We start from the raw sequence: 16,238 nt of genomic DNA on the forward strand, positions 1-16,238 counted from the left end.
GGGCGTAAGGACGGTAGGAGCGGCTGAACAAACAGATTTCAATCATATCCAGCTCGGTCGAATTAGAATTCCTCGGCTCTTATTCCGGATATGACAGTGTCGCTTATAAGACGAGCTTCCGCCGTAATCCTACGATATATCGTATTACCAGCCAACAACGCTTACTCTCGACCTATCGGAATAGTCGACGATCTTACGTTCGAACGTTTGGAGAAGCGCGTCTCGTGCAGTAATTTTGCAAACGTACTTTTACGTCGTCAACGTTTCTTCGATATCGAGAAATCGTTATCGATACACGCGCGAAGGAAATCGCGCAGTACTCTCGTTCGCAAGAAAAACAGTCGAGTCGAGAAGATTCGTTAAACAGGTACGTTCTTTCGCCGATGAAACCGCGTACAACTATAAAAAATAATAGTTGAACGTGGAATGTTCGACATCTTCATTTGAATATGTTAAGCATGTGCGTATTGTCGAACGTACAGGGTGTTCCGCTTAAATCCAACGTTTAAATCGTTTCTGCTGCTGCGCAAGATAAGAAGAAGGAAATTAATTGTAAGAGGAATTTAAATGGTTTCAACGCGTATATTTAATGGTGATAGAAAACGACCTTGCCAAGGTTATCTTGAGATTATTCCATCTTTTTTTTTTTTTTTTTTTGCTTACTGGCATGTTTTCTACAATGCAACGTTGCAGTCCTCGTCAAACAAATTCGGCGACAAAATCTACGATATCCTGACCTTGAAGCGATCTGGAAGAAAAAAAGTGACTTTAAATCGGATAACGTTATAATAAGTAATAAATTAGCTAATTCTATCAGCTTATTTATTACGTTCGGAATTCTCGTTATCCATATTGACGTACTTTTGCATAAAAATATATAACTTTGCCGTAAATCAATGGCAAATTTATTTTCTCTTCTTCGCCGTCACGATACGCTTTGTTATTCGACGGTAAACTTTCGAGCGATCTTTGGTCGAACGTGAATCGTATCGTTGCGGTGTTCCGAATGAATTGTACGGATCTGGAAACATCGTGATTCAACAGGGTTCGATAAACAAGGTATTTTTGTAAATGAACTTTATGACAGCTAGCTAGCTAGCGGATATCGAGATAGTTAAATACGCGTAACGTGCATTATCGTCCCATTATCGTCCCATTATCGTCCTACCGCAATGTGCTCGTTCGATCTAATAAATTAAACTGATTTATTATATCTACATTATCTCGAATCAAGCTCGCTGCTTCTCTTCTTCGAGGTCGCTTCAAGGTTTCGACGTCTCGGGTCGTTAAACCTGTCTCGGCGTCCATCGTACGTACGAAAAACAGACGTCAATGCGCGAAGCATGGCAGTGATCGAGGAACGATCTTCAAGACGCGATCGAAGCAATTTTTTTACTTTTGATCATCGGATCGCAACGCCTTATCTTTAAGTGCTGTAATAATTTCGATGTGCGGCTCAAGTGAAACACCTTAGGTCGAGTATATCGTAGTCGATCGAACGTCACAAAAATATCGAGTAAATCGTGTTTTAAGACGACGCGCTGTCATAGAGATACTAACCCTATTTTAGGGTTATTTAGGTTAGATCTTGCGACTGATTATAAGTAATTGCGCCGCCTTTCGATGTAACTACGTTTCGACCTATATAATGCTGTAAACAAACGAGATATTTCGAAATAGAAAAGAAATTAGTTCTAATTGATCGAACGTACGGTAATTAAATTTGCAGTCAAAGAGTTACGTTTTCTAAATTATTCCTCTCGTATGGCTAATAAAGGGATAATAGATTGACGTAATAGCGTCCTTGATAAGAGTTTCTCACGCAACTAAGCGAAGATTAATTAATTTTGTTTCTTTCAATCAAATGGAAAAAACGGCCAAAAGCCGTAAGAAGCGAAAAATAAACTAAGGACGTGTCAAAAGATCCGTAAATCAAACGAGACTGGAAAATCTAAGGAATCGCGCTCGAGCCTGAAATTTTTTTTTAATAAGGACCGTGAAACGTTACGTTTACGAGTAAATACAACGTTTTACGAGTACCGAGAAAGGACATCCGCTTTAACAGGCTTATACTTGTAGAGGATTAACGATCAGGCCTGACCCTCCTGTCTGCGACGAACGCAGCACGGTAAACCGCCGAAGAAAGAAGATGGTAAACCAGTACAACTCGAACACGAATGAAGTCATGTTTGCGGAGAATCCCCGGGAAATGGGTTCGAACACGTGCTTTCTGTATACAAGACGTTCGATACCGATTTTCTCCTCCATTCAAGGTGACAAACACGGTGCACGCACCCCCAGCCCTTTTCTACCGTTTCGATCTCCGGCGGCTTAAAAACGCCGCTCCTTTTGTCGTCTTTAGAGATCGCTAGTTCGTTCCGTCCGATAGGAAAATCCGGGAAAAGCGGATTTCCTCGGCATAGAAAACCCTGCCGTTCAATTCGCCGGATGCGAGAGGATCGCTTTACGCCCAACTTCCGGCAACGTTTCACCGTACCTGGTTCGAAAGCCGACGGCCTTTCTCGAGATATTTCGGGCCAAGCGACGAAAAGGGATCAAACGAGAGATCATCGGCGTCAGCTGTCCCTCTCGCGAACCATTCTTCGTCACCCCCAGCGTTACGGAAATACTATTCTTTTGCCGCACTATTTCTCCGCACTATTCTTTTCTCACTCCTCCACCGTCTCTTCTGGTTTTCGTTTCTCTATCGCTCGATCATCGGTTCTGCTATCAACGTGATAAATTAAAAGTACCGAATGCTATCTTTTTAAATAAACATAGTAAAAGTTACGGTCGAATCGTAGGAAAAGGAAATAACCGTATACGGAAGTGGAAGAATTTACTACCAAGATATAACTTCACGTTCGATACAACGCGCACATAAAGATACTTGGCGATTTAGAACGTGTTATTTTCACGACCAATCTTTGCTATTAGCTTTTACTCGCAAATTTCTCGTCTCTTTCCGCGGTCTAATCTTTTAAATCAATTTCAATAATTTCAAATTTCCTACAACCAACTCGCGCTACGTTTCGACGTAATTACAAGCAAATTATCTCATTAAGTTTGCCAGCGAGTTCCAATTATACGCACTAACGTATCTGTTTGCTTCTGACTTCTGTCATTCGGTACAATGACGCGCTCCACAAGGAGCACAAGCCAAAGAATGTCGCAACGCGTTAGAACGTCTCGAGGTGTTCCTCGCTTCGGTATCAAAGATGACGGTAACGAACGATGACTAATAGCACCGACCGTGCATCATCGGATAGAACCGACGAGTTCGTACGAGTTCGTTCGGTTCGTTGTCCTTCGTAGCTGACAACCAGCCTGTTAATTTACATTTCGGGAGTTACGCATCTCGAAAGCACGACAGTTTGAAACCTTACGAATCCCTGCCGAAATACGGAGAAATGTTTCAGCAGTAATTTAATACCGATCGTGTGGATTAACGTCGTCCGATATACCGAGTGATCGTGCAAAATAAATATGATACGCGTGAATTTACCTTCTTACGTTCGTCTCGTACGTATTAGGTATAATTATATCGTTAGTATCGTCAGATCGAGGAGGAAGTTTGTCACGCGAGTCGTGTATAGTCGACGTTAAGAAGACGCTTTATGACGGAAACGTCAGACGCAATTCTAAATACGCCTGTACATCTATGGATAACGTCCGAATTCGGAAGAACGATCGTCTCTCTTTGGAGAGAAGAACATCGTTGCAACGACGAACGCTCGTAACTCTATCCTCGTAAAAACATATCGCCGATACGACATACGAGAATCACGTACGGAACGAACGAAAGAAGTCTCGCTTCATCGGATCAGCAATGCAAACGAGAATGTGCACCTCCTGTCACGTTATTCGCGGAAAGGTAAGATGGCGATGACATTTTCTCAAGAAACAAAACGATGCATCGAGAACAACGTGCCACGTTTCGACTTGCTAGAAATTGTCCAGAGACACGAAGTAGATGGGTATTGGCAAATATCGAACGCGGCCATGTCACGAGCACGTTTGGCTTCTGTACGAATTGCCAAATCGCCTCCAACCGGCTATGGTGTGTTGCCAAATCCTTCGGATCGTGTGTTAACCTGGTACAAAGTACTGACTGCGAGTTACTTAGACACGGGATAGGGTAACTAACCGGTATAAATTCATGTACTTTGCGGCTTTCGTAAGAATTACAGGTTTTGCACGATGCTTACGTCCAGCGATAGCATAATTTAAAAACTAAACGGTCGAAACGATCGATTAAAATTGTACGGCGAAAGAGATACGGTGAAAGAGATTCGGTACAGAGGCAGATATAGAACTGGAGGATGAGATCGGTGTGTTTCGAGGATCGAAGGGAATCGGTCGTGACATTTTTGAAAACACGAGAATTTAGAGTCTCGTTCGGTGCCGTTTGGCGCCGTTCGACGGCAATTTCGAACTGTCTTTCCCAGCATGTTCGTAATTATCGAGCGAGAGACAAAGGGGACTTGACATTCGCAGCTTTCGATAAAAGATTTCGACGGATTGAGATTTAAAGCGCTTCCGAGTACGTTCCATCGACTATACGCTTGTTAACCCTTTCTAACCTGCAAGTTAAACGATCGCGTATTCGCATTTCGCGTATTCGCTTACTATGTAAAATATTACCCATACCGTCACCGAATAATCTATTTATATGGAAAATACGAAAAGTCAAGTAGGGTAGCCATCGTACATACGTAAATTAGAATAATGATAAGAGGAAGTACAAAGACCCAAATAATTCTCAGATCTGGAAAGGGCGATCGATATTATTTATATTTGCGAAACGAAAGAGTGGTAAAAGTTCAAGTACTTTGACGATTTTAACGGATACCGACCGCTATTCTATTTTTTAGTAGCGTATTCTTCTCAGCGGGTATCGTGCCATTTTTCTGTTTCTTCTGTTTTACCTTTGAACGTGTTCTTTATCTCGCTCTGTTGATTCTACGATCATCGTCGATACGATTTGCATTCCGTTTCTATTCCGAAAGAACATCGATCATTCTATTAGATCAAACCGGACGACAAAACGCTCAACGTTGTTAGAAGATCTCGTCGAAATATTCATTTTGGGTAGCTTTTATTTTTTGGTAGTTTTTAAATATCGAAAGCTCTACTTTCCCTATTATTATTTTCTACGTTTCGGATTCAAACGAAAGGACGCGATCGGCTCTAATTTTTCCTGCTCGCGAGTAAACGGGAGGGTTAAACCGAGTTCTGCATACCCCGAGTAATTTTCCAATTCATCAGCTGTGCGTATTATTACGCGTTCTGCACGTTAAGCAACGAGTCGAAGGAAAAAGGGGAGACGCGATACGAGTTGCGGCAGCCTGTTCCTCGTAAGGTATTCATCGATCATCCGAGGCCACGTGTCTTCTTAAATGGAAATATGCCGAGAATATACGGTCGAACAAGCCACCTTCCTTTTTGTTATATACGAGGTGCCAAATTTTTGTGAAATTTTGACGAAAAAGTAACGTTTCTCGTACAAACGTTCTCGCCTTCTACAAAATCGAAAAAGTATCTGCTTTTAGAAAACGGAAAAACCAGCTGGTTACTTGCTATTCGCGTAGCTAGGCTATTTACTTGGAATATCGTATTTTTATACGATACCCGAAGGAACGTACTTATATAGAAAGTATCGTCACTATTGGTATTGTCGCGATGGAGAAGAAAGCCGAACGACGACCACGACCACGACCACGACGACGCTGAAACGAGGCACTTTGTCATTCGTTGATCCCAAGAAATTCTACTCCGGTGTTCGCGTGAAATACGTACGCGTGTATGTACACTTTGATATTTGATGGCCAATGCGGCCTGTCTGGGTAGACAGAAAAAACGTGGCCTCCGCACGGGACTCGATACTCCCTGGCAGCTTGCCTGCTCTAAGGTCTAAGGTATCCATCGTATAATCTTGGTTATCTCGTACCGCATGCCTTTGCACCGGCCTGCAGGCACATCTGCCGTAGCCGAAGAAAGAGGAAATTGCCGCGACCAGGCCCATGGTCCGTAGAGAATGGACGTCGTGTTCTTGGACCGCACCGGTGCGTGTATGCACCTCTAACACCTGCCTCTGCAAGTTATTCCGCTCCTGCTTTTATTTTTCCATCTTCTTCCTCTTCTTCTTCCTACTTCTGTCTCTTTCCCTTCTTCGTCGATTACCTTATGGCGCTGACTACTGACTGCGAGTCAGAGAGAGAGAGAGAGAGAGAGAGAGAGGGAGAGTAACAGAAGTAATAACACAAAGAAGCAGAGCTCGTGCTGCTCGTCCACCCGACACATCGGTTACTCGATCTTTGTGGATTTTATGGTCAACCCTGGTTCATCCGAAATTTCTGGAAACTAGCTACTCGGGGATTCCTCTTGTATAATGCGTCACGAAATTTGTACAGTTATAGTCGCTCGATATAGAAACCGTTTTCAGCTTTCGATTTAGTACGAGCATCTGATCGTTATTTTACGTAGACAAAGAAAATATTTCGTAAGGAGCACGAAAAGTAATAAAAAGTAAGATGCGACAAAACATCGTGTACAGAGATACGTAGGTTACTTGTAACATTAGAATTATTCATCGTGTAATTTTAATTGCTTTATGTTACTTTATATTTCTTTGTTCGCTTCTGCCGAAATTGCCTTTCGAAGAATTTTTTAACGTATTTGTCTTTTCTCGCGCAAACGACGCGATAGGTTTACAAATTGCAAACGTATCAAGCAGCAACAACAAAGAATTAAACATCTTTGGCATCTATCGTTAAACTTCAGAAGCTTTCGCAGTCGATCGTTATCTTATAATACGTATCTTTGTAATACATGTCACGATATATGTGTTTTTATTAAATTGTAAAATCATGACAAACAAATTTACAGGTAATAGTTGAAGGAAGAAACACCTGCCTTAAATCTACAACAGCGAGACATCGATCCAAAAAATATTCCAACTAACACCGTCGGGAAAGTGAGTTTCTCCGCGAATGGCAGCAAGACAATGTATCATCGATTTCTCAGACCTTCCTCGTGGCCGAGAGCACGAGCACGAGCACGAGCACGAGCACAACGATCGAAGGCTGCATTTATTTGGGTCGTGGACACCGGTGAATTATCTCTTCGATCCTTCCGCTCTTACGACGCCTCTGACCCCCATTCCTTCTTCGTTATCACTCTTTATCACGTATTTACGACCGTCTTGCCGTTACTTGTGCATTGTTTTTAACCGATGCTCGCTAAGTATTGCGAAACCACCGTCCAGACGGTATTACGTGCTAAGATCGTTATTACGAACTAAACATCTTCGTCCTCCTCTTTCGTCCATCGATCTAATCGCACGGATGATGAAGTTTCGATAGAAACCGATGATCGGTCTACCATCGTGTTTTATTATCTTATTGCGTTTCTACTTCTATTCCGTCCTCTTAGAGCTTGATCCAATTACACGTAGGAATATCCGTGAAATATTAGAGTAGCGATACTTTTCAACATACTTCTCTTCTTATACACGGAAGATTATGCGTTATACCGATATTTAAAAAGAATCTACCTTTCTTGAAAAATGTTCGACAAAGAGTGCTATTCTTATGGAACTATATCCGAACAACATAGTTAACACTTAATACATACGTACGAATATATATATACGTGCGTATACGAAGCGCATAACGATAAAAAAAACTACATCTTCATTCTCGTTGTTAACGAGCCGATCAATATTTTCTTCTGTCGTAATTTATGAAACGTTTTACGACCATGGAATTATACTTTTTACAAGTCTCCTTTCAAATAAATTTTCACGGTCTCTTGTAACTTTTTTTCACGTATAACAACGTCTTTCATTAAAGGTGAATCTATCCAATGTTGGCTAATTAGTACATAAAAACATTATAGACGCGTTTTATCTAAAAACATCGAAGATTATTACTAAAATACATGCAAAAGTAATATTAAAACATCGAAGGTCCTTCTGAACCGTATATTACCTGCGACAAGAGAACATTTTCTAGGGCTCTTGGTAACTCGTTAGCAACAAAAATACATACAACACGGTACGCCTCCCATTTTTCAATCCGTATGAAACAAGGAGAACATTATGCTGCTTTACCGAATATCTTTTGACATCTTTCCAAGCAACGCGCGTTTAAACTAGGTCGTGGTGTTTAATCATTAATTGCCCGGTGAACCCATCGGTTTCAGATTTTGGAAAATGTCGGAGCATGAAGCGCGATCTACGGAAAATAAGGAAAGACAGGAAGATAAGACGGATCCGGGCGCTAGCAGGCACGGCAACTTCATGAATTATTACCAATTCCATCCTGCGGAAGAGCGCGTGCGACAACTTCCGTGTGGCGTGTGGCACTCGACCCATCCGGACCGGAAATACGTAGGCCTAGACGTTGGCTGTAACGCGGGGGTAAGGCTGAAACAGCTGTCAGACGAAATAGGACGAGTCGACCGTGATCCGAAATTACAAACGACAAGCGCCTAAATTTAGACGGTGTTATACCTTTTCGAATATCGCTCGGAACATAGTTTCTTCCTGAAATCCTTTCGGCCCCTATGCTTTCTAGGGAAAGGAGAAATATCCGCTTCATCGGTAATACACACATATATTTTATTTACCAAATTACTTATTATTACTTATTAGAGATTGCATCGATTAATATCCAAGCTAACGATCGATGTTTGTCTATATTGTGAATGAACAATATTTTATTTCTATATCGGATAATTACGCGTTATTCGTTAGCCTTCTTAACGGAAGCTATTAATTTAGGTAATATTTGTAGCGAACAAATAATCCGTGATCAAAGTATAATACATATCCGTTACTTTTTGTACGAAACTATAATTATTTTATCACCACGCTCCAATGATTCGATGGAAGCAATTCCTTGTTTATAAAGATCTTATTAAAAATCATATATCGAAAGAAATATTCGTTTAATTGGAAAATTCTCAAAATTCCATTGAACAAACGTACTTTAGTCCGTATTAGTAACTTAGCGCTACAAGATCAATTCACAAAACGATATGGGGCCGTAGAAGAGGTTCCTTGACCAGAGAACTAGCGTAAAAATCACAAATCGTATTAATGATTTCAGGATTTAACATTCGTGTTGCACAACTTCCTCGAGAAAACCTTATCTACCGATCAAGATCTACCGAAGGAGATTTGTTTGCTCGGCATAGACCTCGATCCTATCTTAATCGAACGGGCACGGGAACGCAATCCACGGCCGAATCGTATCGTTTTCGAGTGTCTCGATTTTTTGATCGAGGATCGTAATGGGATACTGGACAAGTATCTTCATCGATTGGAGAAGTCGCGCTTCGACGTCGTCTTCTGTTTCTCCGTTACGATGTGGATCCACCTGAATCATGGGGACAAAGGACTGATGGAATTTTTGCAAAAGGCTTGTTCGATCACAAACATGATCGTGATAGAACCTCAGCTTTGGAAATGTTATAGAAACGCGTCGAGAAGGCTCAGACGATCAAAGGGTGAAGATTTTCCATTATTGAAGACGTTGAAACTCACTGGCGATCCAGCAGCGCATATTGAACGCATATTGACTGAATTTTGCAATTTTCGAAGAGTCACGGTTACCGAGAACAATGAGTGGAAACGGAGGCTATTAATTTACGAAAGGATGTGAGCTACCGCTTCCAAGATGGACCGAACGACGATTTTTTCTTATGCGAATGCGATTGGAAATATTAATGCGATGGTTGAAATAATTTTTAATAGCTTGAAGCGACTCGTGATAAGTTGATCGTCATTGCACACACTCGTTCATTCTCCCTCTCTCTCTCTCTCTCTCTCTCTCTCTCTCTCTCTCTCTCTCTCTCTGTCATAGGTCTGGTAACTGTTTTTTTAAATATATTTTATTATTATATCACGCTGCTTAAATATATTTACAAAGAAAAATTTTGAAGGATTTTCTTTTATACGTATTTTATTTTCTATGAGGTTGCGAGATATAATATTTTCTTTGTTATAAACGGTATGTAATTATTCTTAAATATCGGTTTAAATAATATCACTTAAAATATTATATTTACAGAAGAAGACTCTGAAATTTGGAAGATTCTTTTGCCTTGCACTGGGCAGTAAGATATATTGTATTCTTTTTTTTTTTATTATAAACAACAGTCACCTTTGAGATATACATACGATGTATTTGGAAAGCAAGGATCTAATATTTGGGAAATTTTCTTTCACATATACCCATCCTATTTTCTATTCTGTACGATTAAACGTAATTTTTAAATAAATCTCATTATTTTCATACACATTGTTGTATTTTATATTTATACATATCGGTAAGTTAATTCGAAAAGTGAGTTTTATTCCAACGGTATAATGGAAGTATAGTAAAAATATAGTATAGTTCACCACTGTAGTGACGAATGATAAGTAATCACGCGAATATCGAAATATTTCAGTACGTGCATTATAAATATCGGAATTACTATACTATGTTTTCGTAATTAGTTCCTGTATAATATGTCGAGAATTAACATGCATTATTTCAGTTAAAGGCAAAAATCTTCGTTCGTTTGATGAGAAAAAAGGGGCAGAAACGATAAACAAAGTCAAAACAAGTTGAGGTTAAATTGTTTAAAGGGAAGGATTCTGAGAATGACGCGAGATGGCAATACCGTACGAATGTTTGTCCCGTTGATGGCGAAGTACCAGTATAACAACAAACTGACATGAATTCTGCGAGCAAGGTAAGCAAAAAAGCAACCATTGTGGCCGATTTTGGGTAGTTTCCCGCCATATAATGCTTAATGGTCGGCCCTCCCCACCGCTGGTCTTCCTTTTTCTACGTGAGTCACGTGCTTTTATCCTCGAGTACTCTAGCAATGGAGTCTGTAAGCGGACACAAGGTTAGGTTATGAGTGCTTCTAACATTTTTCTTTTATTCTTCCTTCGATAAAATTGTTCCATAGACAAGTATAAATTGTGTTCCTCAATGAAAATTCATGAAGAAATAAATATATCGCTATTAATCATATGTCTGACAAATTAACCAACATCTTAAACGTTATCTGTTTCAGGTAGGTGAAATTTTCACCGCAGCCGGAGCAGCATTTAACAAGTTGGGAGAATTAACGATGCAATTACACCCTACGACTGATTCACCGGCAGGGTAATTAAATAAAATACACATGTATTATCGCCTTTTGTCATAAGTAGCGGCAATGCGCGTCTAATGCTTTCGCTTAAGTTTATATGAAACTATGTACTCTAGAGAAACGCGGGAGAATGTCACGTGGTTTGACGTATTTAAGTATTAACCAATCAAAAACGTAATATTGTGCATTTACAACGGCTTTGTTCAAGTACTATATTAACGTACATCCTTTGAGTTTGAACATTTTTATTGCTATAACGTTATCATTCGTTGCGATTAAGAAATACACGAAGATATTATTAACTTCTGTTATGTTATATTTAACTTACGTTATATAAAGATAACTTAAATATTGTTTACGTTTGTATTCCCTTTAATACGTTTTACAAATTGTCAATGCACGTGGGTAAAAAAAGTATTATAGATTTTACGCTTACAAGTGTAGTTGGGAATTGAACAATAAAAAATACTTTGCATCACTATCGCTTTACCGTAAAAAAGACGGCTGGCTGTATTTTTACATAACTCCTTGTGTCGCTTAATCTGTAGTAAATGGACTGACGAGGAAATTGAGATGCTCCGTCACTCGGTAAAGACCTTCAGTGAAGACTTGAACAAAATAAGTGAACACATCAAGGGACGAACGGTGTAAGTGAATAAGGCTGCATCGAGCCCACGGTTGTTCCTCAATTTCTATGCGTCAGTCTCGACCCGAAAATTAACCGGTCGTTTCGACGTTCTAGCTCTCAAATTCGGACAACGCTAAAGAAGAAAGCTTTTGAGGAAGCTGGCGTGCCGATCAGACAACAAATGCTTTCTCAACAGTCAACGCAACAATCGGCAGTTCAACAGGTATCGAAGCAACAAACAGGAAATCAAGGATTAATGGGAAAATCGTCTGAAGTCACGTTGAACATGTTAAATGCGCCGGAATCAGAAGTGGATGTTGAGGGTCTACCAGAGGAGTGTCAAGTAAAGCTCGAGTTCGAAGGTGCGACGGAAGAAGTAGCTTCTTAATAAGCCGAGGTTGATCTTTCCATATGCAACTTTTTTTATCTCGATTCCTAAATATAAGATAATTTTCATATAATATACGCGCTTAACGTTAAGTAACAAATATGTACCTTCAATAAATTATGTTTCTCAAATAGATTTTTAAAAGTCAGCCACGATTATTTACTTCGTGACATTCTTACCGACCGATCTGCTAGTGTTTTTAACGAGGGCGCCACAAGCTGAAAAACCAGCGTCACAGACGCGTTAAATTGTTGGCAGCAATTCCGACTGATGCTGATCCTCGTCTATCCCATCGAATAGAGATTTTTTTGTCCATCTTTTGGTACTCTATGGTCTCGCGCACGTTCATGTAGTTTCGTGACTTACGTTACGTTAGTTCTGTTGCGTGACGCATGTGATTGACAGATTAGCAATGCAACGACTGACAGAGAACCCAACTTGTTCAAGCAGTTAATCGGCAGCACGCACGAGCTGATCTCCTATTGCATTCTCTTTTTCTTAATCGAGTCGCAGCTATCTTATTTTACGGAGAGATTAGCTCGTGTGTGTTCGATCAATGTGTGATGGATCGGTACGGTGAACTCGAGTGAACATTTGCAATTCGGGGCACCTGTGGCTGTGCCAGGCGCTTGTAAACACTAAAATATCGCTACGACTGGAAACGTAACGATGGAAGGAGGCATATTAGAAAGTCCAGAGACCACTCTGGAGAGATCCGATGATGAGATCGCCTTACAAGGATTCTGCAGTCCTAAAAAGCCACTGTACAAAGTTCTTGGCCTGGCATTGATGTGCCTATTAGGCTTTGGTACGACTGTCACCGTTACTGCTTAATTATCTTTACAACGTGATCAAGTAGCCATTGTACATTATTTATATCTGATCGCTTTTGTTTCGGTACATTATGACCTCATTAAGTGTTTAAACTCGAGTTTGAACTCAGTTATCGGGATGACTAATATCTGTTGTTTCTTTCCGATTAAAGTTTTCGTAAAATAATTTCAATTGCAACCTGCAATAATTTTGTTTATTAAATTTTATGATATGCTGGTTTGATATTTTTTTCACGAACATTTAAGCCCGTACTTTGACGTTTATTATCTATCGCATATCGTAACGAAATGCTAATGAACCTATAAAATTATAGGAAGCGTGATTTTTTTCAATCGTTATTATCATTACATCGAAAATGTATTTAATTACGAGATACTCGTTACTCGACAGTAAACTAAACAATCACGTACATTTGATTATTCTAGTTCTATTGCCTCTATTGCCATCGTATTTATGTAATGTTTTTTTAATGAATCATTTATAAATTTTTTTACGATGCTAGGGAAATGAGCTTTTTAAGAAATAATGTGAAATTGTACTCTTACTGTTAATCATTACTTATTACATTTCTTTTCTATTGATTTGCGAGAAACTATTTTTAGTAATTGTTCTGTGAAAATTTTATTAATTGTGTTTTAGTTCCTTTCTATTGGTTTTCCAAGTGACATAAAATGCTCAATACACGTATACAACGTAACATACATTTATGAATGGATTCGGTGTAAGTTGTATAAGATACACCGTCCATTTTGCACATGGCCTGAGATAAGCTGTATCATCTTGTCGGTATTCTTTTGTCCGCGATATTTTACTTGTTCCCCTCTTGCTGATGTTTCTGATGCGAGTTCGAATCGCATGTATTCGGTTGGCAACTAAGTGATTGCGGATTTTGTCATTAGGTGGTATTGACAAAATCCGCAATCACTTAGTTGCCAACCCAACATATTAGTCACGTTTCTCGAGCACTCTTAAGCGATCAATGATTCGTTTATCATGCGACTGCACTTCCGTCCGGCGCGTCAATTAATCGAACGAAATGCTTTTATTTGCAGGTTCTTACTTCTGCTTTGACAATCCTGGTGCTTTGCAAGATGACTTTAAAGTCGACTTGCAGATGTCAACTAGTAAATTTGTTTTATTGTATTCTATTTACTCATGGCCAAACGTGATTTTATGTTTCATTGGCGGATTTTTATTGGACAGTGTATTTGGCATACGTTTAGGAACAATTATATATATGGGACTTACGCTGATCGGTCAGATTATATTTGCAGCTGGAGCTATGGTTAACGAGTTTTGGGTGATGATGGTTGGTCGCTTTGTTTTTGGGTATGTCTTTCTCTATAAGCTTGGAATATTTTATGATTCTGGTATTAATCTCGATACCTTTGCAGCGTTGGCGCAGAATCATTGGCCGTCGCTCAAAATAATTATGCCGTTTTATGGTTCAAAGGGAAGGAACTGAACTTGGTGTTTGGTTTGCAGCTAAGTTTCGCTAGAGTCGGATCAACCGTGAACTTTTTAGTAATGGAGCCAATTTATAATTACGTGTCTCAATACTATAAAGGGCCAGAATGTATTGGCATTGTTCTCTTTCTCGCTGCCCTTACCTGCGTGGGTTCTATGATCTGTGCATGTTTACTGGGTATTATGGATAAGCGTGCTGAGAGATTATTAAGAAGGGGAGAGGGGCAAGAAACCGAAGTCGTTAGTTTAACCGATATTAAAGATTTTAAACTAATATTTTGGTTGATCGCCGTCATTTGTATTGCTTATTACGTTGCGATATTCCCGTTCATCGCATTAGGAAAGTAAGTACGACTAATAAGGAATTTGTATAATTGTATTTTACGTAATTACGTACTACGTCAAGTTATTCTTTCCTTTAGAGTATTTTTCGAACGAAAGTATGCGTTTGAACCATCAAACGCGAATATGGTTAACTCTCTCGTGTACTCCATATCAGCTATTGCGTCTCCCATCTTGGGCTATCTTGTCGATAGAACTGGAAAGAACGTTTCTTGGATGTTTGTCAGTATTCTTGCAACTATAGTAGCTCATGGACTACTCGCATTCACATATATAAATCCTTATGTATGCATGATTCTTATGGGATTAGCATACTCTATGCTCGCTAGTAGTTTATGGCCACTGATCGCACTCGTTACCCCAGAATATCAGCTTGGTACTGCTTACGGAATGTAAGTAAAGTTTAACACACTCTTTAAACATCTTTGAAATACTTGACAGCTAATCTTACGAAATCCTTTATTTACAGTGCACAGGCTGTACAAAATTTGGGTTTGGCTACAACTTCAATATTAGCTGGTATAATCGTTGACCGGGGTGGATACTTCATGCTCGAAATGTTTTTCTTGGGTTGGCTATGGAGTATGTCTTTTCCTCGCATTGCTATTTCGATGTGATCTAAATGTCTGTATGCTAATTTCTAATCAACGCTTTAATAGTTTCGTTAATAACCGCTGTTGCAATCTGGGTGTCGGACGTAACAACTACCGGTGGCTATTTGAATATGACGCCAGGTCAGAGAGAAAAATATGAAGAAATTCGACGTACACCGGAAAGTCTCGAAAGAGAAAAGTTACTGGCTCCGGAATCAACTTCTGATTTATCGACTGACGATCTTTTACAACCACAATCTGACATTAGCATTAGAAATCGTTATCTGTCTCGCATCGGAGGAATGGTAATCGTGCAATGTTGTTTAAAACGATTTAAAAATACCTTTAATACTGTTAATACGTTGAATACTTTTAGGTACCACCTAACGTAAAAACACCAATTCACCGGCTATTACGATGATGCATTTTATTTAGATGAATTTAAAAATATAAATAGCTATATTCATTTAAAAACCTCGGTAAAAGAGTTGCTCACTGTGTCTTCCTCTTACACAGCATTAATCTGTGATAATTTCGTAATCGATACGTTTGAATTGTAGCCCGAATTACACATAATTCATTTGTAACAGATCGAAAAATAGATCTTTTATCGAGAAATTAATATGCCAATAATTGACAAGTGGCAAAGATATATTTGTATATCGTTTGTTTTTGGCATTTATTGTAACTACGAATGTTAATAATAATACGATTTTATGAAACACCATCAAATAACACGTGTTTTCAACAACAAACGAACAAATCAAGAAATCAAGAATTATTTTCTACATCTTATTTAAAAGAAAACCTATATAAATATTTCAAGTTACTT

The 16,238-nt window shown here is 39.3% G+C and overlaps 3 protein-coding genes and 1 long non-coding RNA gene across 10 annotated transcripts in view; 3 read left to right on the forward strand and 1 right to left on the reverse strand.

Moving 5' to 3' along the window:
* Positions 1-9,914, forward strand: part of LOC122567911 (probable RNA methyltransferase CG11342) — a 42,548-nt gene extending 32,634 nt beyond the window's left edge. For 2 of the 4 annotated variants that reach the window (XM_043727076.1, XM_043727067.1), the window contains exons 2-4: positions 6,889-7,112; positions 8,206-8,422; positions 9,114-9,914. In XM_043727076.1, coding sequence (XP_043583011.1) covers positions 8,216-8,422; positions 9,114-9,668 — 762 coding nt within the window. In that variant the 5' untranslated portion in view covers positions 6,889-7,112; positions 8,206-8,215 and the 3' untranslated portion in view covers positions 9,669-9,914. The remainder of the gene's footprint in view (positions 1-6,888; positions 7,113-8,205; positions 8,423-9,113) is intronic. The other 2 variants (XM_043727087.1, XM_043727095.1) reach the window with 2 other exon arrangements.
* Positions 402-6,861, reverse strand: LOC122567947. The gene is made up of 3 exons (XR_006316928.1): positions 2,498-6,861; positions 862-1,021; positions 402-748 (listed from the first exon to the last, which is right to left on the reverse strand). It is a non-coding gene; the product is annotated as an uncharacterized LOC122567947 (long non-coding RNA).
* Positions 9,915-9,950: 36 nt separating the features above from the next.
* On the forward strand, positions 9,951-12,318 carry LOC122567930 (chromatin complexes subunit BAP18). Of its 3 annotated transcripts, XM_043727117.1 has the most exons (5): positions 9,951-10,457; positions 10,549-10,746; positions 11,077-11,168; positions 11,703-11,801; positions 11,897-12,318. In XM_043727117.1, the coding sequence occupies exons 2-5, from the start codon at positions 10,729-10,731 to the stop codon at positions 12,168-12,170; spliced, it is 483 nt and encodes a 160-aa protein (XP_043583052.1). In that variant the 5' UTR covers positions 9,951-10,457; positions 10,549-10,728; the 3' UTR covers positions 12,171-12,318. The 3 variants fall into 3 exon arrangements, with proteins under 3 accessions (XP_043583052.1, XP_043583060.1, XP_043583042.1); XM_043727107.1 differs by lacking the exons at positions 9,951-10,457; positions 10,549-10,746 and adding an exon at positions 10,761-10,905; XM_043727125.1 differs by lacking the exons at positions 9,951-10,457; positions 10,549-10,746; positions 11,703-11,801 and adding an exon at positions 10,759-10,905.
* A 214-nt stretch (positions 12,319-12,532) lies between these two features.
* Positions 12,533-16,138, forward strand: LOC122567867 (major facilitator superfamily domain-containing protein 1-like). Of its 2 annotated transcripts, none has more exons than XM_043726997.1 (7): positions 12,533-12,978; positions 14,057-14,333; positions 14,399-14,815; positions 14,894-15,205; positions 15,283-15,395; positions 15,473-15,711; positions 15,783-16,138. In XM_043726997.1, exons 1-7 carry the CDS (start codon positions 12,840-12,842, stop codon positions 15,825-15,827), a joined length of 1,542 nt encoding a protein of 513 aa, XP_043582932.1. In that variant the 5' UTR covers positions 12,533-12,839; the 3' UTR covers positions 15,828-16,138. The 2 variants fall into 2 exon arrangements, with proteins under 2 accessions (XP_043582932.1, XP_043582937.1); XM_043727002.1 differs by lacking the exon at positions 12,533-12,978 and adding an exon at positions 13,048-13,725.
* Positions 16,139-16,238: the final 100 nt, after the last annotated feature.

Source organism: Bombus pyrosoma, linkage group LG1 (genome assembly GCF_014825855.1).
Source record: "Bombus pyrosoma isolate SC7728 linkage group LG1, ASM1482585v1, whole genome shotgun sequence".
NCBI classification, from domain to species: Eukaryota; Metazoa; Arthropoda; class Insecta; order Hymenoptera; family Apidae; genus Bombus; species Bombus pyrosoma.